Source organism: Pseudonaja textilis, chromosome 1 (genome assembly GCF_049901715.1).
Source record: "Pseudonaja textilis isolate UNSWEBS1 chromosome 1, rPseTex1.2, whole genome shotgun sequence".
Classification (NCBI taxonomy): Eukaryota; Metazoa; Chordata; class Lepidosauria; order Squamata; family Elapidae; genus Pseudonaja; species Pseudonaja textilis.
Genome location: NC_141990.1, coordinates 191,271,359 through 191,295,391, shown reverse-complemented (window position 1 = coordinate 191,295,391; position 24,033 = coordinate 191,271,359). Strand labels below are relative to the sequence as shown.

The 24,033-nt window shown below is 35.2% G+C and overlaps 1 protein-coding gene across 2 annotated transcripts in view; it reads right to left on the bottom strand.

Moving 5' to 3' along the window:
* The window catches only part of LOC113434113 (sodium channel protein type 2 subunit alpha), an 86,840-nt gene that overhangs the window by 7,893 nt on the left and 54,914 nt on the right, over nucleotides 1–24,033 (bottom strand). For both annotated transcript variants that reach the window (XM_026697124.2, XM_087920032.1), the window contains 9 exons: nucleotides 17,466–17,586; nucleotides 15,955–16,109; nucleotides 15,460–15,633; nucleotides 10,179–10,301; nucleotides 8,447–8,728; nucleotides 6,007–6,060; nucleotides 3,099–3,236; nucleotides 938–1,042; nucleotides 344–614 (listed from right to left, as the gene is read on the bottom strand). In XM_026697124.2, the coding sequence (XP_026552909.1) occupies nucleotides 344–614; nucleotides 938–1,042; nucleotides 3,099–3,236; nucleotides 6,007–6,060; nucleotides 8,447–8,728; nucleotides 10,179–10,301; nucleotides 15,460–15,633; nucleotides 15,955–16,109; nucleotides 17,466–17,586 (1,423 nt within the window). The remainder of the gene's footprint in view (nucleotides 1–343; nucleotides 615–937; nucleotides 1,043–3,098; nucleotides 3,237–6,006; nucleotides 6,061–8,446; nucleotides 8,729–10,178; nucleotides 10,302–15,459; nucleotides 15,634–15,954; nucleotides 16,110–17,465; nucleotides 17,587–24,033) is intronic.

Here is a 24,033-nt window from a genome sequence, read left to right as displayed (position 1 = left end):
CCTATGATTCAGGTGATAGTATACAACTGCTAGCAACCCTGTCCTCCATGAATTTATCTTGATTGCACTTAAATTCAGCAAAAGTCTGTATGTGAAGGATGGCATTTTTCTATGTGTTTCAATATATCATATTGGTCATGCTTATATTTGCCAATTTTCACCAATTACTATTAACTATTGTTTGAATTATATATAGAACAAACTATTACTGAATCAGGAATCTAAAAAATTAGTACACAATTTTAGTGAATTAGATCACAAACCTATTACTAAATTAGAAATCAAATGCAATTTAGTAAATGAGTTTAGCTATTATTTATTTTTGGAAACAAATGGTTCTTACCTACAATGGAGAGAATTACAACGACAAAATCAAAAATATTCCAGCCAATGGTAAAATAATAATGACGAAGTGAAATCAGTTTGAGTATACATTCTCCAGTGAAAAGAATTATGAATACCAAGTTAATCCTGGATAAAATAATTTCCATTTCTTTACTTTGGTCATCTGTTTCAACCATCATGGTGACCATATTAAGGCAAATAAGAATCATGATACTGATGTCAAAGGCTTGTTTGGTTACAAAGTCAAAAACTAATCCTTGAAATTTATTCTGTAAAAACAAAAAATAAAAAATATTAATATTGCAAAAATAGTTTTCTTTAGTATTGGATTATTTTTCCTTTATCGTTTGTTTTACTAATGTTCATGCCCTTTTGGGAATGGATGACTATGTTAAGTGGGAGAAAACGAAAGAAAACAAAAAATCAAACCTTGAATCAAAATCCTAAATTTGATAACACAGCTACAATTTCAAACATTTCATTGTCCCCATATCTTTACAGTAAGTGCATTCTATATTATTTTATATAAGATGTTAAAAGAGTTATAAAGCGTGATCTGAGAGTAGAAAATATATAAAATAGAAATCCTTACCCCTGGTCTTGGTATTGGCTTTTGTGGTTTTTTGGAACCCAGCTTTTTCATTGCATTGTAATATTTTTTCTGTTCCTCTGTCATAAAAATGTCTTGTCCTCCAAAGTAAAGAAATAAACCAAATCTAGTTACACAACATGTTTGCAGACTGATTTATGTAATGATGTGGAAACACGTTTTAATCCATTGATAATAATACTACATTATCACAATTCCGCATTACTCCAATATCGTATCATATTCACTGGCCTGAGTCTATTTCTAGGCCAAATAAAAAGAACTGGTTTGAAGTTTAAGGCCTGGAAGAGTCTTAAGAAATTGTTTCTGTTTAATATATTATACAGTGAATAACTTTTTAAATCTGACCTTGCCCTTCAAAATATGGACAGTAGGTTCACAAGGTAAGATTTCTTTTTTGGCTATGAGATCAAAGAATATATAACCATTCTTGCTGGTCTATATTTGGTAGTAGCAATAGCAATAGCACTTTGATTTATATACTTCACAATGCTTTATAGCCCTCTCTAAGCGGTTTACAGAGCAAGCATATTGCCCCCAACAATTTGGGTCCTCATTTTACCAACCTCAGAAGGATGGAAGGCTTCCAACCTTGAACCAATGAGAATCGAACTGTTGAACTGCTGGCAGTCAACAGTCAGCAGAAGTAGCCTGCAGTACTGCATTCTAACCACTGTGCCACCATGGCCCTTAGTAGAAAGTGGAAGAAGAATTAAAGTTTTCTCTTTTCTCTAGTTTTGCTATTGGATCGTTTTAATAGAATGGCTGCAATGATTTCATTGTTTTAATTTCTGAAATATAGTTTTGTTAGCTGTCCAGGAAACATTTATAAATATAGAATATTGTAGAATAAATTTAAGAAGTTAGAGCAGGATTGGCTAAACACTTCCTGAAAGACCAGGCTTATAATCTAGGAAAGTCTTTCTCCACACCGGTCTTTGTATCCCCAGTGCCAAGAAGCATGTTTGCAGAATTACGCCTGCTGTACTAAGCAAGCAACCTTTCTGTAAAGCTTAAACACAGGCACAATTATTTATGTCTTGGTTGTGTTTAGAGTACTGCAGTATGCGTGTGTGAAACAATCTTTGTCCCAAAGCAATTAATGTAAAATGCAGCGACTTTATTGTTAAACTGCATTAGTTTCAGCTATCCTATGGGCAGAATTTACCACATAAGAATTTAATTTTTAATATGCTGGATGGTTTAGGTCCTAATGATCTGTTAGGAACCTTTCTTGTTATGAACTTGTTTGGATTTTAAGATCTGCAGGAGATGCCTTTTATGGATACCCTTATTTAAAACACGTCCCTCCCCCTCAGTTATGTGAGTGAACAGGGTCTTTCATGCATCTCTTAGGAGTTGTCTTCAGCCCCTCTTCTCCTTCTGCTTTTAGGAAGGGAGTTAGAATTCATTTCCTTTTAGTGTTTTCTGTGATTCAGCCATTTATATGTCTAGTTTAACTGTGCTTTGATTTGTTGATCCCTTTTTAGTTTTGGTTTTATGCTGTTACCCATCCTGATCATCATTTTGAATAATAAATATGCTTATTAAATAAATACATCTACTCTCCTACCATGAAATTAATATTCCAAATACAAACAGGCAATTTATTGTAAAGGTCATCAAGATAAGACCACATGCTGCACTGAATTATAAAGTCCTGACTCCATCTCATCCCATCATCCATAAATCTACAACTTTGAACAAACTACACTTTCTCAACTTAAGTTGCTGTGTTGGAATCATGCTCAGGACCGCCCCACCCCCCAGTGAAAAGATGTAATATAGTAACATAATTTAGAAGAAATGAGTTTTGTCTACTCTTAGTTCCTTAATGTTTTTCCCTGTTTTGTAAACCAGTACATAAAAAAAAACATTTAATTTCTTTACTTTCATGTTGGTTCCTGCGCTGAAAGTGAAGATGTGTTTGGGGAGGAAGATTATAGGTAAAAAAAAAGAAATGAACTAATAATGGTGACATTAGTGTAGCTAGCAGAAAACCTACGGGAAACTTGGGATGACAAGATAGTAATATTTATATATTTAAATATATATTGTTTTAACATTTTATGGGGGTTTCTTATATTATTTTTAATTGTAGATTTTACTTCCAGAACATAGAGCAAACACTTTAAATACTTATCTTCTTTTTTTGCTGATTGAAATTATCTATAATGACACCGATGAAGAGGTTTAGGGTAAAAAATGATCCAAAGATGATGAAGATAACAAAATAAAGATACATATATAGATTATCCTCATAATAGGGTTGTTCTTCTACCTACAAGACACAAATCAATACAGTATCTTAGTACAATCACTTAAGGCAGGCAGTAATCAAATTCTTTTTTATTTTGTAAATTTTATTGGAGTTTTCACAAAGAGAAAAAAAATACAAATAAAACATCTTTTTTGAAAACAGCATAATCCTGGGTTACATTTCTTCGTACAGACACAAATTTTTATATTCTATTCCATATCTTATTACTATTTTACATTTTCTGCATAGCTTCTCCCTTTCTTTTAATTTTCTCAATTTTATTATCTCATCTCAATTCAAATCATTGTATTTATATTTTTTGTCTGTCCTGTTTCAATTATCTATTATCCTTTCTCATTAAACGAAATTTCTCCTGTGGTTACTGATTGGAGTATAACGCCTTTATATCTTTTCCCTAAAGTTGTAACATTCAATATAATACATAACTTCCATTCGGATTCTGCTTGGTACATTCTTAAAATACACACTGTATTCTTAAAAAAAAGAAAAAAATTATAAATGTATATAATTAAAACAACATTCCATTCCAATTCAATTCTATCATTAATATTAATATTCATTAAAGTCTTAACATCTTTAACATTACTTTTCAATTAAATATCATACTTCTATGGGAACAATTATAAGCTTTCCATAGTTAATTCCCCTCCCTTCACTTATATTTTATAAAACATTAACTAATTAAAATGTTCCCGTTCCTTCCTAATTCAATTTTCTCATTTATTTTATTTCACTTATTTTATTCACAAACATTTCACTAAATTACACTATTTTATCCCTCATTTTAATCATACGTTGTTTCCAATTTTCTAAAGTTATTTCTATTACTAATATAACAATACAATCTTATGTACCTTTACAGAATCCCTTTTTCAGTTAGATTTTCACCCATTATCTCTAAATAGGTCCTGTTTCTCTATATCTTGCTCCGGTTCTTTGTAACTTCTTTTCCTTTCCTTCTTCCCTCTCTTCTTCTCTCTCCCCTTTTTACCCCCTTGTCTCTCTACCTCTATTTTTCTCTTCTGTATTCCCCTTTTCTGTTGCTTTCCAATATTATACTTATTTTTTGAATTATTTTTCTTTTCTTTGGTTTTTTAAGTCTTAAATTCTCCATTCTCTTTCCCCCCTTTCCTTTTTCTTGCCCACATAGAATTACTTGTTCATTAAAGATGGCTTCTTCTTTGTCCCAGTCTTCTTGCTTTGCAGTATTTTCTTGTTTCTCATAGTTCCAAATCTCCATTTCTAAGAATTGAAAAACGAAGCCAAAAGAACCCTTCCCTTCTTGTGCATCTTCTTTGTACTTTTTAAGTTCCATTTTCAATTCATCCAGAAGTGGTGCCATTGTATAATTTTTTAAACAACCACCCAATGGATTTTAGTCATTCAAATATAATCACCAAAAATCCAAAGATCACCAAATAATCCAAATACACGCAAGCTGTTTCTCTTTTGCTCTTTTTTTTCACTTTCTCTTCCTGGGGTTACTATTTAGTTGCCAAGTTTCAGTTAAAATGTATCTTTTAGAAGTCTTGTTGAAGTTTTACTTTAGATTCTTTTTAATTCCAGGCAGTCTCCTCTCTCTTCCAGATCCTGCCCTTATTCTTTTTCTCTCCCTTCCTGCTTATGAAAAAGAAAGTTTTTAAAGTCCAGAAATCTTTATTATCCCTTTGGCATTTTGTTTTATTTTCAGCTTAATTGCCTATTGATGTCAAAGCGGATTTTTCCGATTTCTTATTTAAGTCTCTTAGTTGTCAGTATAGGGAAGGAGAGAGAAGAAAAAAAAAAGCCAAACCTTTCCCCTTTCCCTTTCCTTTGCTGCTTCTTTGGGAGCGATGTTATTTTTTGTAAGTTGAAATTCCAGGGTACCTTGGTTGTTGTTTTTACAATTTAACCTGATCAGCCAAAACTTTCACTTCTTATCTTCCTCCTGCACATTCTTTTCCGGTCGAGTTCTTCTTTGTGGTGGCCATTTCTGACCACCGCTGCAACTGCCTTCGGGAAAGGGAGTAATGGCCAGCTGGGGAGGAGAGATGCAGCTCTCCTCGACCCTGCTGGCAGTCTCCCCCCTCTTCACCACCTCTACGGGGTGGCTTAGCCCCGAAACCAGCAGGCTCGGGGCGCTCCAGTGGCGAGCTCAGACAGAAACTGTGCACGATCGCGGATTTCTGTCTGTCGCCGAAGCCCTTCAAACCAGAAGTCCAGTAATCAAATTCTTTTGTAATGCAACAATTCAGTGAAAATTAGGAATCTATTCCTGTTTCTATCCATTTTGTGAAAGTAGACTTTAATCAAGCAGAAATTCTCCCATATTCAATGTACTCAGGATAGGGACCTGCCATGTTTTCATATAGTCATATTTTTCCCACTACAATCTATAGCATCCTATCCTTGGCAGTTCTGGAGGCCCTCCTAATACTTCCCAAATTTCCAGAGGTAATGAGGCCAAAATAGGGAAAAGGGAAATCATCAGAGATCACTTCTCATCTCATTCCATTGTAGAAATGTTTTATCAAAAACTTCCACAGATAACAGGAACGTTTACATCTGCAGGAAGACAAAACTGGAACCAAGCTACTAAATGAAAATGTCTTTCAGTTCATCATCCCTGTAAAACTTTTTATCAATTATGGGAACTCAGAAATGCTTTAAGTATTTTTATTAACAAATACAATTTTTAGCAAAGGAAAAATTATTGTTTTTAAAATACAACATACACAGTTATGAGCCAGAAACCTTATCTGTGGTAGATAGGATATGAAATGCTACTTACATCCCGTGAATCAACAGCTGCATACATAATATCCATCCATCCTTTAAAAGTGGCCTAAACAGAATCAGAATGAGTGAAAATTCAATGAAAGAGATGCAACAGATTTAAAATCCTACTTTAAAAAGTCCTGTTGAAATCAGTGGAATGTAACTTAATCATGAGGAAATATTAGGAATGCGCGTGATTCAAAATGTAAATGTTTCTTCTGTTTTATTCAGGGCATAGGTGTGGGGAACTAGGATAAAGCCAAGATACTGGCAGCTATAAGGAGAAGAAAAACACTGCAACTTTGCTGAATGGGCAAAGTTGGCAGAATACCAACATTGCATGGGAACACTGGCAGAAGTAGCTGCTTGTGGGCACTTCTGTAGAATATATGTATATTCTGTGGAATATACGCTGGGACATTGAAGAGAAAATAAGAAGATGCTAGGAAGATCAGGAACTGACAAGCTGATGGGATATAATACACTGGGCACATTGGAGGCAGTTGACAGGACAGAGTGAAGGAAACTGCTAGGAAGATGACAGAAGAGCCAATGAATATGTTGCATAGGGAACTGCTATAGGAAGAAGGGCAGAAACGGGTGAAGCCTTTGTCCTTTTCATCAATCCCAGATTTCATTTTGAAGTTTGGAACAACCAAAACATTCAGGTTTTGTGGAACCACAATTCATCTGGAATGATTCAACAGATTCATCAGGATGGTTTGTTCCAGAAATAAAACATTTCTTCTACTTCTGTGTACACCTCACAGTGTGTAAGATTGTTGAATGTAAACTGCAACAATCCAAATTGGACTTGAATGGCAGCAAAGAATTAGGGTTGTCTGAATTTCTATGCTGCTATCTAGTGGTCATATGAACTTTTGCAGTCCACCTGGAATTCTGAAGTCTAAATCTAATAAACAAAGTATTAAACGCAGTGACTCTATTTTTGCTGCATAAATGCAGGAAATATTGATGTAAGCATTTAATAGAGGAGTGTCTGTGGAGTTTCTCAATCATTCAGGTCATGGTTGTCCCAAAGGTGCTTTTTCAAGTGGCAATAGACTTTCTGGTTTTTTCTTTAAAGACATTTCACTTCTCATCCAACAAGCTTCTTCAGCTCTGACTGGATGGAATGGAAGGAGTTATACTTATTTAATAGAAGAGCTGAGTCAGTACTTTACAGCCTAGTTTTGCATGCTGATATGTTACAGAAGAAGATGTGAGCTGATACAATAATACTGGACTGGATGGAACTAACGCAAAGGGAAATTAAAAGATGCCCTCAAAGGTGCATTTACTTCCTGAGCTTAGCTAACAATAAGAATTGGTGCACCTGTACTAGTGTACTTACTACACTCTACTGATGTGTTTATTATATTTAATTGATATATTTGTGATGTAGTAATGGAATTAGTGGATCTGGACAAGGGAAATCAAGTCTCTCTCAGCCACGGAGGTCACAGTGGATAACCTTGAATCAACTATTTTATCTTTGTCCAACCTATCTAAAAAGGTATTGTAGTTGTGAGAATAAAATTAATAACACTCTTCACTTCCACAGGAAGAGCTATCAATGTAGCCGTAGTAATATTCTGATAACAGAATATGTTTTCAAGATAAGAAGCGTGGATGGATCACCAAATAATAGCAATGAATCGTTATGCTGTGTACCTGATCTCAATCTTTTCTTAATAATAAATTAATCTTGTGCAAGCAAGAACAATGATTGGATATTTGCAACCCTATTGTATGAACTCCATTTTTCCTTAAGACTTTGCCTGTAGAAAGAGTATATTGTCGCTACATAGCAGCCCAGGATCACCTTATCAATGGAGTTTCCTAATAATGGTAGAAAAGACATATGGATCCCACCATCATGATCCACTGGAATTTTCTCATTGTTGTATTTCCTGTGGTAGTCACTAAAGATACTTATAATATTGACACAGAACGGTATCATTTCAAACAATGGCTTACCATATATCACTCTACTCTTTTTGATTCATCCGCTTCTAACCTGGCCTTTAACTTCTATAAGCAAATCTCCCCAGGAAGGGATTTTCACTAGATTGATTACACCTATAATACTTCTACTTTCTCATAATAAGCCTGGAATGGCATCTAGAGAGCAATATCATCAAACAGCGTGATCATGCTTAAATCAGGAAATTGTTTTACTTATAGAAATTCCAGCATCAACATGGAACAATGATGTGAGCATGGAACAATAAAGTAGTAATGCAGCAGCTTCAGTACTACTTTCATTTATTTATTTTATTAAATTTGCTATATATAATCACCCATCTCATCAAAGGCAACTTTTTTGATCCTGAAGCTTGATTCAAGCAAGTAAGTATCAGGGAACTTATGTGGAGCTTTAGAGTAAAAGTCATGAACTTAGATGATTTCCCTAGTTATTTTTATAGGCGGGTAGAAAGAAAATTACTTACAACTTGAAGAAGAGCAAGATAACCAGCCCCAACGTTATCAAAGTTAACTTTCACGTTTTTCCATCGGGCTTGCTGATTGTTGTGTATTAGCTCATCACATTCAGTTTTATTGTTGACATCACTGATGTTGAACATTTCACCCGTTGTAGTATTAACACAATGGTAGAATTTGCCAGCAAAGAGATTCACCCCCATAATACTAAAGATCAGCCAAAATATGAGACAGACCAGAAGCACATTCATAATGGAGGGAATTGCTCCAATAAGGGCATTAACAACCACCTAGGGTAAATATTGAAGAGGAGGGGAAAGGGAGGGGGGAGGAGAAGAAAGCCTAGATTATTATTTTTTTGCAGCTGAAGCTGTTTATATTAAGAGATTGTATGGAAAATAATACACAATTGTATGGATTGTATGGAAAATAATACACAATAATACACAATAATACAAAGTAGGAAAGCTAAAGCTTACCCTTCCACTCAAAAGACAAAACAGAAACTAAATGCTACAGAAAGTAAAAACCAAAACCAAAACCTGGTAAGATGGAATCATAACATTTGAGTGCACTGGGGAGAAAAAAAAAGAAAGAAAAGGGTTACATACCAAGAACATCACTAGTAAAAAGTATGTATATATGTCTGATAATGGAACAAGAACATAAATATGCAAAATATATGAAGCCACAGACTTCAAGAAATCAATAAAGAGGCAAGAAAAGACAACAATCAATGTAGCTCAAACTAACAATTTAGAGAGAGATGAATGGCCATTTGTTTAAATGCAGCCAATCTAGGGGTCTTCATAGACTCATAGCTTCAAAAGCAGACAGCAATTGTGACCAGGAAGGTCCTTGCACAGGTCCACGTGGTGCACAGTTGCATCCTTTTCTGGATCAAAGGGCCCTCGAACCAGTCACTTGTGTCACCTTAAATCTTGACTAGTACAATATACTCTGGTCTCTTAAAAACCACTTGGAAGCTTCAACTGTTCCACTTTGCTTCTGGATGTGATTGACCTACAAAGGCATACACAGCAGAGGGCCTGGTTATTTGAGGGACCACCTGTCTATTATGAGTCTGCCTAGTTGATCTCAGCTGATTTGGTTTGTATGCTCTGGGTTCCTTTAATCAAATTGTATTATCTATGAAGACCAGGGTGTACCTTCTCTGTTGTAATATCTGCTCTCTGGAATCAAGTTCCCTGATATCTGGCTAGCTTCTACCCAATGGAGTTCCAGAGGGACTTAAAGATTTGGCTGATCTACTAGTCCTTAGACCGGAGTAGAATCCCTCAATGGATATTTCTTTTAAATTTCAATATTTCTTAACTTGAATAATCAAAACTTCAGAATTTTAATTTTCTGTGTATACAACATAAATATCTTGAGAGTTTTTAAAAAATACATGTTTGTGATTCAAAATACATGTATTGTAGCTATAGATACTGATGTTCACATACATATCCCTAACACCTGAAGAATGTCCTAATACTTGAAACACAACATGTTAATCATGGAAGCACTAAAATGGCTTAAACAATTTATGGGGGACATCTCAAAAAAGGTGGTACGAAGTTTTTTTTTTTAATATTTTGGAAGTGCTTATGACCATGGCATGAAATAGTAGTGGAAAAAAAGCTCAACATTTCTGCTCTGATACATCACTGCTTATATTGCAGAAGCAGATTTATTTCATGAAAATATTAATTCCAGGTTTATTTCTTAACATCTCACCCTCATTCCTTCAAATCGTGACAGAGCTCTTAAAGGTCTCAATGCTCTTAGTGTTCGGAGTGACTTAATGGCCCCTAGTTCAGAATAGCCTAGTGCATTGGCTATTAAACTGACCAATGAAACCTGGAACAAAAGAAAAAAAGAAGAAGAAAGGAAGTTCAGATATTCATAGAACATACGTTGAGTAAGATTCTACAGGCCCCAAATGGACTTTTACGTTGCCTGGAAAGGATGGGGCAAGGACACAAAACTGAAACGAAATTCCCATAAACTATGTTCCATCAAGCCAGAATCTTAAGTGTTTCTTATGTGTGTGACGTGCCTGATAGCTCCCTCTTTCATACACTTCGATGCTTGCCTTCAGAACAGATCTGACTTAAAGCATACTTAAAGTATACCTCCAAGCCAAGTTCCTAGCATCAGCTCTAACCACAAGAGATTTGAGAGTGATCATTTTGGTTCACATGAACCTTTCTTCAGTACTGCCAAATAAAAATAACATGCTTTTTTTGCATGCAAAGATGTGTTTTACTCTTGAACCTTCCCTTCTCCTACTAAATAAGATAATTCCATGTCTAGTTCTAATTGGTACAGACAATCAGAAGTAGATTAGTATCATTTCCTGATACTTCTATTACAGTTGCTGAGATACTGATTCCTTTATCCGCAGTAAGGTTATACGAATCAGCGCAACCACTGTTGACTATTCTATTCAGGTCACATTCAGCAACAATTTTTGTTTCCTGGAAAACCGCTTTAGGAATCTGAGGATGAGTCTGAAGAACTTCTGTGAGAAAAAAATAAAGTAACTGAGATACTTATTACTTTACATATGCACCTGTTTTTTTTCTTCTTGCTTACTAAAAAGAAATCACAAAAATAAACATTTGGAACAGGTTCCTAGCATAAGATCAGGAAGAGTTTAAACTTTTATTCTTTCCTTTTAGTCTTGATCAGGGTCACTTTTCTCCTACATCTGCAAGGTACACTGCCATTTTTTTATTAACTGAAATTGGCTCAAATAAAGAGTGTCCAAAGCCATTCCAATGAACTAGTTCTTACCACCAAAGAACGTCTACATGTTATTGCAATCATGCATATCTCCTTTTCATTTCTATTCCACACTGCTAAAGGAGAGGTGGAAAGCCTAACCCAAACTTCTTTAACTTGTCGTCCCCCCACCCCACCCCATCATCTTACAATGGTGTAATTGATGTGGAAAATAACCTTGAGGAAAAATAAGAGCTGTAGCCTAGACATTGTTTAGATAAGAGAAATCTAAGCCCAAACCAGAAATGTATTTTGAGAAAGCTTGACCCTCCCAAATTCTCTGGAGCATAAAGGTAAGGAAAAGGAAAGGTCCTACAAAATTCTGTTTTTGTAACCTTACAATAAAAGTAGTATTCATCATTTTGGTTTCCTGCTGTGCACTACCTTGAAAGGTTGACACATCTAGTTATACTACTTGAACAAAATAGCACTAATACATGTACTATTGGTACATTCTTTTGCCTTACAAATTTTTTTTTTGCACCCTCACATACTTCAAGGCTAGGATTCTATTATTGCCCTCAGTCAGAAATACAATTTTTGGAAAAGTTAAACTATTTTTCTTTGTTTTTAATTCTTAATGATTCTCTTTTTCTAGTAAGGAGGAAAGATGAAATAGTCGCACAGTGGTTTTTTGACCAAAATATCTAGCACAAGAACGCCTTGCTATGGAATGTAGACATGTTTACAAAGAGATATTTGGAGGTCCTGGCATTATCTCCTTCACCCATCCAATTTCATGCATGAAATAAATTTCTCCAATTCCTATATCAACAGGAGTTAGGAATGAAAACTAAAACAGAATAAAAAAGATGTAAAGAACCTTGGAAGTCTTCTAGTGACTGTCCAGGGGTAGGGAAACTTGGCTCTTCTATCACTTATGGACTTCAACTCCCAGAATTCCTGAGTGAGCCATAAAAGGTTCCCCATCCCTGGCCTACTGGTTTTTCAGTTGTGGGGGAAATCAGTTTTTGACTTGAATGGGACTGTTTAATATACAAATGTAGGACCTATGTATATAGGTCCTTGTTGTCCTACATTTGTATATTAAAGAGTCCCATTCAACCCAAAAATTGATTTCCCCCACAACTGAAAAACCAGTAGGCCAGGGATGGGGAACCTTTTATGGTTCACTCAGAAATTCTGGGAGTTGAAGTCCATAAGTGATAGAAGAGCCAAGTTTCCCTATCCCTGGACTAATCCAACCTCCTGCTCAACGTATACCATACCTTCCGTACCAATCCGGACAAATAGTTGTCCACTCTCTTCTTGACGACCTCCAGTGATGGAGCACCCACAACTTGGGTATGAGGCAAGTTAATTCCATTGATTAATTATTGTTCTGTCAGGAAATTTCTCCTTAATTCTAAGTTGAATCTCTGATAACTGTCTTTGTTATTTTAAGTTATATTAGCCCTTTTAAACTAGGTAGACTATACTTTACCTTCAAGGTCAAATATAAAAATATAATAAAAAGAAATTATTCTGTATGCATGGTATATGTGCATATGAAACTTTATATATGTATGTATGTATGTGTGTGTGTATTTGTGTATGTGCGTGTGTGTGTTTCTTTGCATGAACACACACATCTTTCACCAATTTTTAATCTAGTCAATTCATTCTTAAAGAAATTCCAAAAAGAGGCATCATTAATGTTCAATAGAGAAAGACTTTAAATGGAGAGGCAGGAATGACAGATTTATTTCATGTTTCCTTCAAAACTCTGGATTTCTTCTTGGATAATATAAAAATTCTTCACTGCCTTGGGTTCACTTTTCTTTTGCCACAGAATGAGATAGAAAACAAGAAAGTAGCATTGGGGAAAAAGATATAAAATTGAGAGCAAATATTAAATTTAAATATTGTTATTACTAATTTAATGTTAGCTAACCAACATGAGGAGAAGAATGTTCTCATGCAAAATGGGAAGTAGGGAGGAAAGTAGATGGTATTTATCTTCCAAACTACTAAGACTATCTTAGGGTGACAACTAAGTTTATCTTTTAAAATTCAAGATTTAGAAGTTCTTTGAAGTCTTTGAAGTCATGACTGTTTTTTAAATCAAGCACATACTTTGGGCAGGTTGACAAAGAATAACTGGGACACTAACAGAACTCTCAGGATGACAATGGCTTATAGCATTATGGCTTAATTCAACAGATCCAATTAATTATTTCTTCAGTCAACCTTACAAGCTAATAGGGATTCCGCAAACTGAGACACCTGCTATTTTTTATTCTGAACGCATTCGTGTTATTCCTTACTCTTTTTTTGTAAGTTCTATTTGATGTTCCTGTGTTTTAAATTTTTCTATGGCTGTCACTGGTTGGAAGAAGTTTGGGTCTCTCTGTGTCTTTCAAAGAGTTAATATAATTAGCATTGCCTGTCAGCTTAGTATCAACATCCCATCTTGACAGCATGTGTAAACAAGACATCAGAGAATATTATCTCAAACAACACATCACTTTCATGGTGGTAAGGCAGAATCAAGCACATCTATTATTTCTCACACATTAGCCTTATGGCATTCTGAAAGCACAAGAAGACCTAGCTACATTCTAGAACAAGGTGTAGCTAGGTTCGCCATTATTGATTTATGCAGAATGGGTTTACTAGATGCTCAACACTTCCACTTTTTATTGCACCCTCCAGCAGGAAATAAAAATAGGAGATTTCTCAAGGCAATGCACTAAATATAACAGTAAATGGTTTAGCTTCATGCGACATATTTTTAACCTGGTATTTAATGGTTTATGGTGTGTTATGGGTTTTGATTATAAGAAAAAAGGGATAATAGAAAATAGTGAGCTTTTTGGGGTGGGAACCACAGAGTAACAGATAATTCTGTTGATTATATTTATATTTGCTGCAAAGGAATTCAGATTCCTTTCCTTTCCTTTCCTTTCCTTTCCTTTCCTTTCCTTTCCTTTCCTTCCCACTTTTCTCTTTATTCATTTGTGTTGGTTTTTATGTGTTTCATACAACTTTTATTAGAAATGATTTTTGGGCTTCCTTTTATGCATATAATTTTGGCCTAGCCTTTAAAATCTTTAAAAATTGTTGTAGTGATTTTATGTACAGGTAGTTCTTGATGGATAACCAAAATTGAGTCCAACATTTCTGCTGTTAACTGCAACATTTGTTAAGTGAGTTTGCCCCATTTTATGACCTTCCTTGCCATAGTTAAGTGAATCCCTGCAGTTGTTAAATTAGTCAAACTGTTGTTAAGAGAGTCTGTTTTTTCCATTGACTTTGCTTGTCAGAAAGTCGCAAAAGGGGATCACGTGATCCCAGGACATAGAAACCATGAGAAATATGAGCCAGTTGCCAAGCGCCTGAATTTTGATAACATGACCCGAGGATACTACAATGGTTGTAAGCATGAAAACTGGTCATAAGTCACTTTTTTCAATGACCTCATAACATTGAACTAAATGAACTGTTGTTATGTTGAGGACTACACAGTAAAATTTATATAATTATTTTTATTTTTTGCAACTATGCGTTTTTCCAAGATTTTATTGTGTCTTGAGAGGGCTGAAAGAAGGAATTGGCATGTCACAAGTTGCTCAGATCTGTCATATGAAATGATATGATAAGTGACAAAGAATAGAAGGCTATCTAATGCTTCACATTTAAAGTCCTTCAGCAGTCAATATCAAAAAGAAAAACACAGAATGGGATGCAGTACAAAAGCCGAGGGATGTTATTGTTCTCTAATAGAGTGTCTGGATTCACATACTGAACTTTTAGCCATGGTTTCTTAAATAAGCTGTAGTGGTCTTATTCACATTTAATACCGAGCCAGAAATATGACTATAATCAAAACAAAAATTAAATAATCACATTACAGCACAGTGTTCATGTGGATCCATATAGATATTTACTGTCCAGATTACTCTTCCTCAGCATGGTTCCTTCCACCTGCTGAACCGAAGCTGAATATCATTTAGAGGAGCATCATGCTGAAGAGGAAGAATGCTATAAAAAATTTAAATGCACCAAATATAGATGTGCACATGTGAATTAAAATAGAAATTTATGACCAACTTGTTGCTCCAAAAATTTGCTTTATGGTAATCAGAATGCTAATAGTATTTGCAGAATGACCTTTTATTAATGGAACACCAGTGTTCTATTTCAGTTCTTTTTAGCTTATCAGGTGTTCTTAGAAGAAAGATGCTAGGTAATATATCTACAAAGCTAACTATGATTTTTCAATACTTACATCAACAATTAAAAAATCCAGCCAACACCAGGCATTTGTGAAATAAATCTGGAAGCCATAGGCCACCCACTTCAAAACCATTTCTAGAATAAAAATGTACGTGAAGACTTTGTCTGCATATTCCAGCATTGTCTTGATAGTCTTACGCTGTTCAACATATATGTCTTCAAAGGCCTGGAAAGAGATGTATTGATTTCATCATTCACCAATCATATTTTAAAATGGAGGAACAAGACAAAAAAATCATTTTTCAATATCACATAAGAAAAAAAAGCAAGCTGCAAAATGTTTATTTTTCTAATCTTCTCTTTCACTGTCTTTTTTAACATAAAAATCACAATTGTCTTTCCACGGCTTTATTACTTAACTAAAGCTCTCGGAACTGAAAATACAGCCTATGCAATCTCACTAAAAAGCTTGTCAGGTTCTTTCTAAAAATATTAATACCATTAACATTTTGAGAAGAATATTTAATTTTCTTTCTTTTTTTCTCACCAGAGCACCACTGCTGAGGAGAATCATAAATACAATGAATGTTTCAAACCAGTTATGTTCAACAATGCTGTAGCAGGTTTTTCTAAAATTCCACCAGATTTTTCCTTTGCCATCTTCTATACTCACTTGACAACATGGGAACTTTTGGATGCAGCCTGTTATAACAATAGTAAAAATGTTACTGACAGATACTTTAAAAAAAAAACCCTATCTTTTCTCCAAACAGTATAACTTTTATACGTGGCATTTAATCTTGTAATATCCCCCTGAAATTAGCATAACCTTAATAGGTATATTAACATTTCCTGAAGTATTAAGTAAATGATGGGACTCATTATTCCTCAGAGAGAAGAAAAAACCAGACTTAGCACAGTTCTGTTTTGCTAAGGAAAATAATTGAGACCTGGGCTTTTGTCCTATGGATAAAATGCATCCAGCAGGATGTATACATTTTCTGATCCTGGACTTATTCCTGTGGTTATATGTTAGCCAGGATTTAAAGAAACCATATCCTCTCAAAAGATTGGAAGATCTTTTCATTCCAGACTTTTAACCCCGTTATTAAGTGAACCTGGCTTCCCCATTGACTTTGCTTGTCACAAGGTCGCAAAAGGTAACCACAGGACCCAGGTACACTGCCACCGTCATAAATACGAATCACTTGCCAAACATTCGAATTTTGCTCGCATGACCATGGGGATGCTGCAACAATCTTAAAGTGTGAAAAAAATGGTCGTAAGTCACTTTTTTCAGCACCGTTGTAACTTTGAATGTTCACTAAATGAATTGTAAGTCAAGGACTATCTGTAGTATATGGTACTCACACACTCCTGTCCAATGACACAGGACACAATGAGAAAAGCATTTGGGGAAGGGAAGATGCTCAAATATTCCACCCTGGGCCTCTGAGGTTCTGGAACCGAAGAGGAAACCTTCCCATACCTGCTGCTCCTGATTCCCCAGTGGTTTATTTTTGATAGAGGGCAAACTGTGTGTGCTATGCATCCCTTAATGGCCTCAAATATGATGATGATTGGCAATACTGAAATAAAATTATTCTGTCCATCCAGTCAGTTTCTTACCATGGAAGATGGACAGGGCATCATTTTTTCTTTCCTTCAGTTAGCAAAAGTTATCTTAGACAGACTTTGGCTTCTGGATTTCAATTTTTCACAAAGTGATTCCAAAAATGTTTTTGGAAGCAGATGATGGCCTTCCAGGGAGAGGTTGCATTTGAAAAAAATACACCCAGAACATTTTTTTTTAAAAAAACTGCATATGCCCAAATTTTATATGTATATATATATTGGCCTTAAGTTGGCCTATCCTTTTTGAGAAAACCAAGCAATTTATCTGTAAGTTATCTGTAAGTTATTGACAAAGAACCAATGCCACATAATGGCGTGAATGAAATCTGACTGCTATTGCTTAGAAGCCATCCCAGCTTTTGTAGGCATCTCATTCACAAAATGGCAGTTCCTGGGAAGCCAGGCTCAGAAATACCCTGTTACCTTCCGTGAAACAGGCTTCAGGCTCAAGAGCCTCTTCCGGTTCAATCTCTGCCTGCTCCCCCTCTCCTGGCAAGGCAACATCCACAGTACTGCCTTCAGATGAGCTGGTGGCATTTATCTTCTGGAAAGAAAAACCCCACAGAAAAGTTTGCATTCTTTTCCTCCCCCTGTTAGTTTATAAGACCATACTGATGGAGGTCTCTACTCAATTTTACACTGATCGTCCAAAGCAGTAAAAAATTTAACATGAATATAATGTTAAATCTGCTCCTGCATTTATGTTTACTCACCAGAAACTGTGCTGACAAACATCTCTACCTGGCAATTCATATTTCATAAATGATATCACCATATTGTAAAAAAAATGCAATATCAATTATTTCCCTCCTAATGAAAGCAGACATTTCATAGCTACCTTCACGACTGCTGAATACTTCAGGAAAAAAATGACAGAATGATAGAAAATGGCCTGTTGTCCAATTGTTCATTGCTAATTTCATGGGGGGAAAAAACCAGCAAATTAAGTTCCTGATAACATTAATATATTATTGCCCCATATTATCAAATTATAGGCTGCTGAGCTACAGTCTGAAAATCTAGCATAAATATAATCCTTAAACCTTGTTGCCAAGATAGAAGAATTCAGCTGGATGGGATGGGGAATCTAACAACAGCATGTCTTCGTACATTATTTTTAGCACATGGACTTTGTTTGTGCAATTGCAGGTGTAAAGTGCCCTGTGGAACACAGCACTTTTTGAAATATCTAGGCCACAATCTTTTTCAATTTATGGAAATGCTGAATTACCTGCAGTTTTGGAAAGGACTGGAGCAATAATAAGAGAAATTCTGAAGATTACAGATTGGAAGAACAAGACAAATTCTGAGCAGGAAGGCAGCAATTAAAAATTGAAATCTACAATGCAATGCCTGGATCTGTATATTATTTAAGAACCAGGAATAATATAACTCAATTCACTCATGGTTTATTTGGAAGTTAGTAGTTGTTGCTTCAATCCTCCTTTTTACTGAATAAAGACTAGTTCTTATTTATATATCCCTATGACTTAATCATTTTTTCTCACCCTTCCTCCCCCTTTGGCAAACTGGAAAACCTGTGGACTTGAGTTCTCACACAATGTTTGGGAACAATTATTACTTTGTTCTTATACTCACCCCAGTACTGGGAGACCAAGGTGTGCAAAGAAAATGAGGCTATATGTTTGTTTCCAAACTAAAGTCACATAGCTTTCTTGGGCTTGGGAAATTTTAGTGAAAAGATTAATACAGACATGTTACATGAAGGAAGTAAAACTCTTGCGAGCTAAGGACTATATTGGGTCTTTGGGTGATAGGCCATGGAGATACATTCCAAAGCGTAATGAATGGGGTCAGGATAAAAATTAAGTTTGATTCAATATATTACTTGTATTTTCTAGACATGTATTTAAGAATTGTTTTTGTTGCATTAAAATGGTCATTTGGTCACAACTTTCAGATTGCATTTGTGGACCAGAGAAAACTCAGCTTGGAAACTCAGCTTAACCAGACCTTTATTGCAATGTTGCACTATTATATTCTAGTAAATCTATTTTCCTTTGACTTTGGTAAGATGCTGCCAAGCATGCTCACAGACTTTCCAGATAAAGTGTTTTATAGAATCCTTGGTGCTCTTTGAGCTTGCTTTTTTGCTCGGAGATGTTTCATTATCCAACTAGGTACCATCATCAAGATGAAAGAGTTTGGAATTTGCTTTCCTTTTATATACAGTAGCTTGCCCTTCCAGTTTTGGAAGGTTTGTTGTTTGCTCCCTGGGAGTTCCTTGATTAGAGATTGTTTTCTGCTTTATTGTTTGCCTGGTATTAATCCATGCTTATCTTGATGTTGGCTGCTAAAGAGGATGTGGTCTTTGTTTATTTAGCTTTGTTATTGTCTCTTTTGAATGATGTGTAAATATGCTTTATTTCTATGTGTCTACTGAAGGCTAAAATCAACACCCAGATAAGCAAGAATCTTTTTTGATATTTATATTTTATGTTTTGTAGAAACGGATATATTTTACTGCCATAATTTCTGGGAAACTTCAGGATTATCGAGTTTTTATGTTACAGGAGCATTTGATCTACCAGCATCTACAACTATGTGGAACAGGTACTCAACATCTTTTTTTCATCCTCTTTCCCCAACTGCATTGTATTCAACATTTTAATAGCAATACAGTATTGTAGTATTTTCTAAACAATAAAATATATCCTGTTCATTTCTTATTACCCTGTATTTCTTTAGTGACTTTAAAAGTTAAGTCCTTTCTATCAATACATTTTTCAGCTGATACTTAGAAGGCTTTTTCAAAACACCGTAAAGAAAATACCAGTAGTACGTATGTCCTAGAGTTGGATATGCTTCCAAATAATAAATTCACAATATTATACCCCTGATAGTTCATTAAAAAATTGTATGTCAGACAAAATCTAGAAACACCTCAAATCAGTTTTCCAGTTGTACCAGAAGAGAAGTACATTAAATCATTTAAATAAGTTGCAGTGAGATTCATATTTTTGCACTTTACTCTCTTCACCTTCTACTTCTGCAATCTGGATATCTGTTTTGGTTTTTAAACAAAGGACCATTTCCACTGACTTCCATATTGGTTAAAAATTGCTTTTTAAACTTGTGGTTAATGAAAACCAGTCAAGATCGAAGTATGCTTTGTAATTATACCTGATTCTGAAACCCGAGATAAAATAAATCATTTTTCCTTAAATTAGTGTGGGTGGAATGTAATCAGGAGTCACAGGAGAGAGCAGCTCTTTCCGAGAGGACAAAAAGAACAGAGAACTTGGAATGTCCAATAGGCAGGAAGAGAACAAGGTTGAATTCTTCCTATCAGTAGTAATTCAGAGACTAGATCTATAGTTACTGCAGATAATTGCGTTAGTCTGGCAAGATTCTGTTTGTGGGCAAGCAACGATAAAGGAACAACTCTGAAGTAACTCCATGTGTTATTTTTTGATTCTTTGGGTCTAAGAACTAGGATGGCACAAGGAACTGATCTTGGCTCAAAGGGTGGGTTTTTGCTTCTAACTAGCTTTTAAATTTTAGGAAATCAAGGAAGATAGCTGAAGGGGGTCTTGAGTTGCAGCAACCTATTTATGACACGGGGAGCAATAATTCATAATACATGTGAACTGGACTTTTTCATTTTCATGTTCTCCAGTGGGACATAACATCAGCAATATCAGACCTGTCATAATATACCTCATTATTCTCACCTACAGTGCTATTCCTTGTATGTTTTAGAAGTTAAGATCCTGAAAATAGAACAATATAAAGCAAAAAGGAAAACAATTATAACAATTATTCTAACTTACAGGAAATACCTGAATCCAAAAGCCCACATTCATAGAGTAATTGGTATTCAGGAAGGAAGGAAGGAAGGAAGGAAGGAAGGAAGGAAGGAAGGAGGGAGGGAAGGAAGGAAGGAGGGAAGGAAGGAAGGGTTCAGAATGGGGTTGTCTCTTATTATAAGAAACTCAAATCCTTCTGCATAAAATATTAAAAGTTTAAGAAAAGTTATCTATTTTCTATGAGAGACAACTCTGCATGTATAAGGAGGAAACATCTTAATTATCTGCAGGAGTATACTGGAAGGCATTTGTTTAATAGGCAGCATTCCCAAGACCTGGATCAGCAAAACAACATGCTGGATTAGAGCAGAAGCCTGTGCAATATTAGTGAAACTGTGCCAGAGAGAAATCCAACTTCACTTAAAAAAAAAAAGATGCTTTACAAACATTACATAATGTGGGTGCAGTCTAAATTGGCATAGATAGCAATGGGACATCCATTTTAAAGATCTCTTTTGGATTTTAGAGAAACTCTCTTTGCCCATATCTGTTTGCCCATGTAAGGCCAATTCACACAAGCTTTGCCCCACAGCATGTTAAAAGAGCCCATTTCTATTATTAAAGCATTCACTTCGGACCCAATCTTGCTCTCATTTCATTTTTGCTTTATGTTACTTCAATGGGAGCAGGAGCGGGTTATTTTACAAATGTCAAAGCTTTACAAACCACTTAATGAGTCAAATGACATTCAAATAAACAAAGGGATTCAGCCATTATAAATTATTAGGAATAAGTCATCTTGTACTGTTTGAGTATTCTAAATTGCTTCATGACTTGACAAACCTTCAGGAAACAGTTACCCTTGTTCTTTGCATTTCAGCCACATCTCTGGCTATTCTTAAGGTTTTGAATTGATTTCTGAGCAAGACAAAAAGTTTCCCATTTTTTTATTAAATATAGTTTCTTGTCTCCAAAGCAAGTCAAGTACTTAATTAGTAGCCTGAATATAACATGTATATAACTGTATACTCCAAGTCTACAAAAAAAGCAACCCTAGCCACCGAATCTGTTGAAAACCTAAGACTAGCACTTTCAGAGAAAACAAGAGTTAATAACTTATTTGAGTTTGTCTGTTCTGTTCAAATCTAGACATTACAAAAGCAATTTTCTTGCTCTGTTCTAAAGCATCTCTTAGAACTCACTATATAGCCATTATCTGTTTTGTCTCTCTTAATAGTACACAGAGGGAAACTTTCAAAAGAAGGACCAGTTGTAAACTGGGGAATATAGCCAGAGAATGAAAAAGCACCATAGACAATCTTGTAGCAGATGAAATTAGTTTGGCTCAAAATGTGAAGAGCAGAGTGTATTCAATAGTCTCAGACCAGTAGAAGCTTTTCATATTCAGGGGTAGCTTGATAAGTATGAGTTGGTTATTACTGAATCACGTAAGTATGTTTTAAAGCTTCTACATCAGATTTAATTAAATTCTGAATAATTTAAATTCTCCTTTTAGACCAGTAACCTATTTGTCAATAGTTGTTTGTACTTATGCAGTAGCTCATAACTACCGCTTTCTTAAAATAACTCTTATTTCTTTAATGTTAAAAACATGATATTCAGAAAAACAAGTAGGATAGAAACATTGGTTTCCCTAGCAATGGCCACTGCAAAACTGAACTGAACAATTTACCGTAACCCTTTTAGCAATAAAAAAATATCTTAGGCGAAACAGAAAATGTCATTCAGGCGCTACCTGTATTGCTTCTATACCAGAAGAAAAGAAACATAATAGGAATTTTTAAATTAAAAAATACATTATGTATGTATTTAAATTACTGCTTGCTACTTATTGCACTCTACCAATATTGAAATGCGTATCAATGCTAGGGTTAATTCATGAATTCATTCTTTGTAGATCATATCATTGTTCTAAGCAACAGTTTTATAAAACAGTGAAACATTTTTAATATATTTTCTGTGTAGAATGTGCACCAGTTGATATCACACATGAAAATCCAAAATACTCAGACAAATACTGCAAAAAAAAAAAAAATAGAAGTAGGAAGGCTTGCTGCATGAAAATAGCTTGAAATTAAAAAAGCAAGTAAGCAAACAGAGTACAATGAAAATAATAATTTGAAATTGTTTCTCCAAAGTCCACCTGTGTTAATTATATAAATAATTACACAACACATTTATAAGGGCTGAATCAAAAAGGGGTTGTTTTCATTGCTTTAAAAACTATGCATGCTCTGTTATTTTTCCCCTTGACCTTTGAAGGAGTTAACATTCCCATCAATTTAATCTACTTTGCAACACCTCTAAGTCATGCAGTAGCTGTTCAAAAGAGTTGATAATAAAACGTAATCTAGAGAAATCGTTAGCGGGATCGAAATGTATGTTGCCAATCTTGCCTGACCATGCTGTGATGGGTGAGTCATAAGACTCAGCAGAGAGTAGCTGTACGTCTGAACTATCTTGCGATGAATAGGGAAGGAAACACAGCTCAATAGCATGCAGGCCAGTCAATATCCAGAAATTGATTATGTATAGCTTGCTTAGATAACCTGTTAGGAGGTGTGATAGGTTGAATCTACCTGGTTAAAAAGCAACAGAGCTGCATTCTTGATTGCTCCAGCTTGATTTTACCCCTGTGAGAAGTAAGAAGGGCAGGCAATGAAGTTCATGTCACAGTACCTCACAACTTTTGATCTGGTTTTGAAGCATTTTCAGAAAAGTTAAACAAAAAAAGGAGGAGAACCTAAAGGTGTAAGCATTAAGCTAAGAAAAAGAGAGGTTGAATGCTCGTGGCCCTAATGACATTTTATATCAGTTTTCTCCAAACTGATGTCCAAACAGACATTTTGAATTACAAGTTCTACCAACTCCAAGAGACTTGCTGGAGTTGGCTATAGTCCAACTGTTCTATAGACAACTAAGTTGGCAAAGGCATCAATATTATTGGAATAAAATAAAGCATGATGAACCAGTGATACTTCATCACGGGGGTTATATCACTTAACTGCTTTTATTTGTTTGTTTGTCTGCCAATATGAGATGCTCTCAATTCATTAGTAATCCTTAAGCAATGACGAAAATTTCCTCAACTGTATGCTCCTCCCTCCTCCACTCTAAAGTAGAACAGTGGTCTTCGGCTTGACTTCATCCACTCTGAAGAAAAAGAACTTGGCTCACCACCAGAACCAGGAACTGCTGGG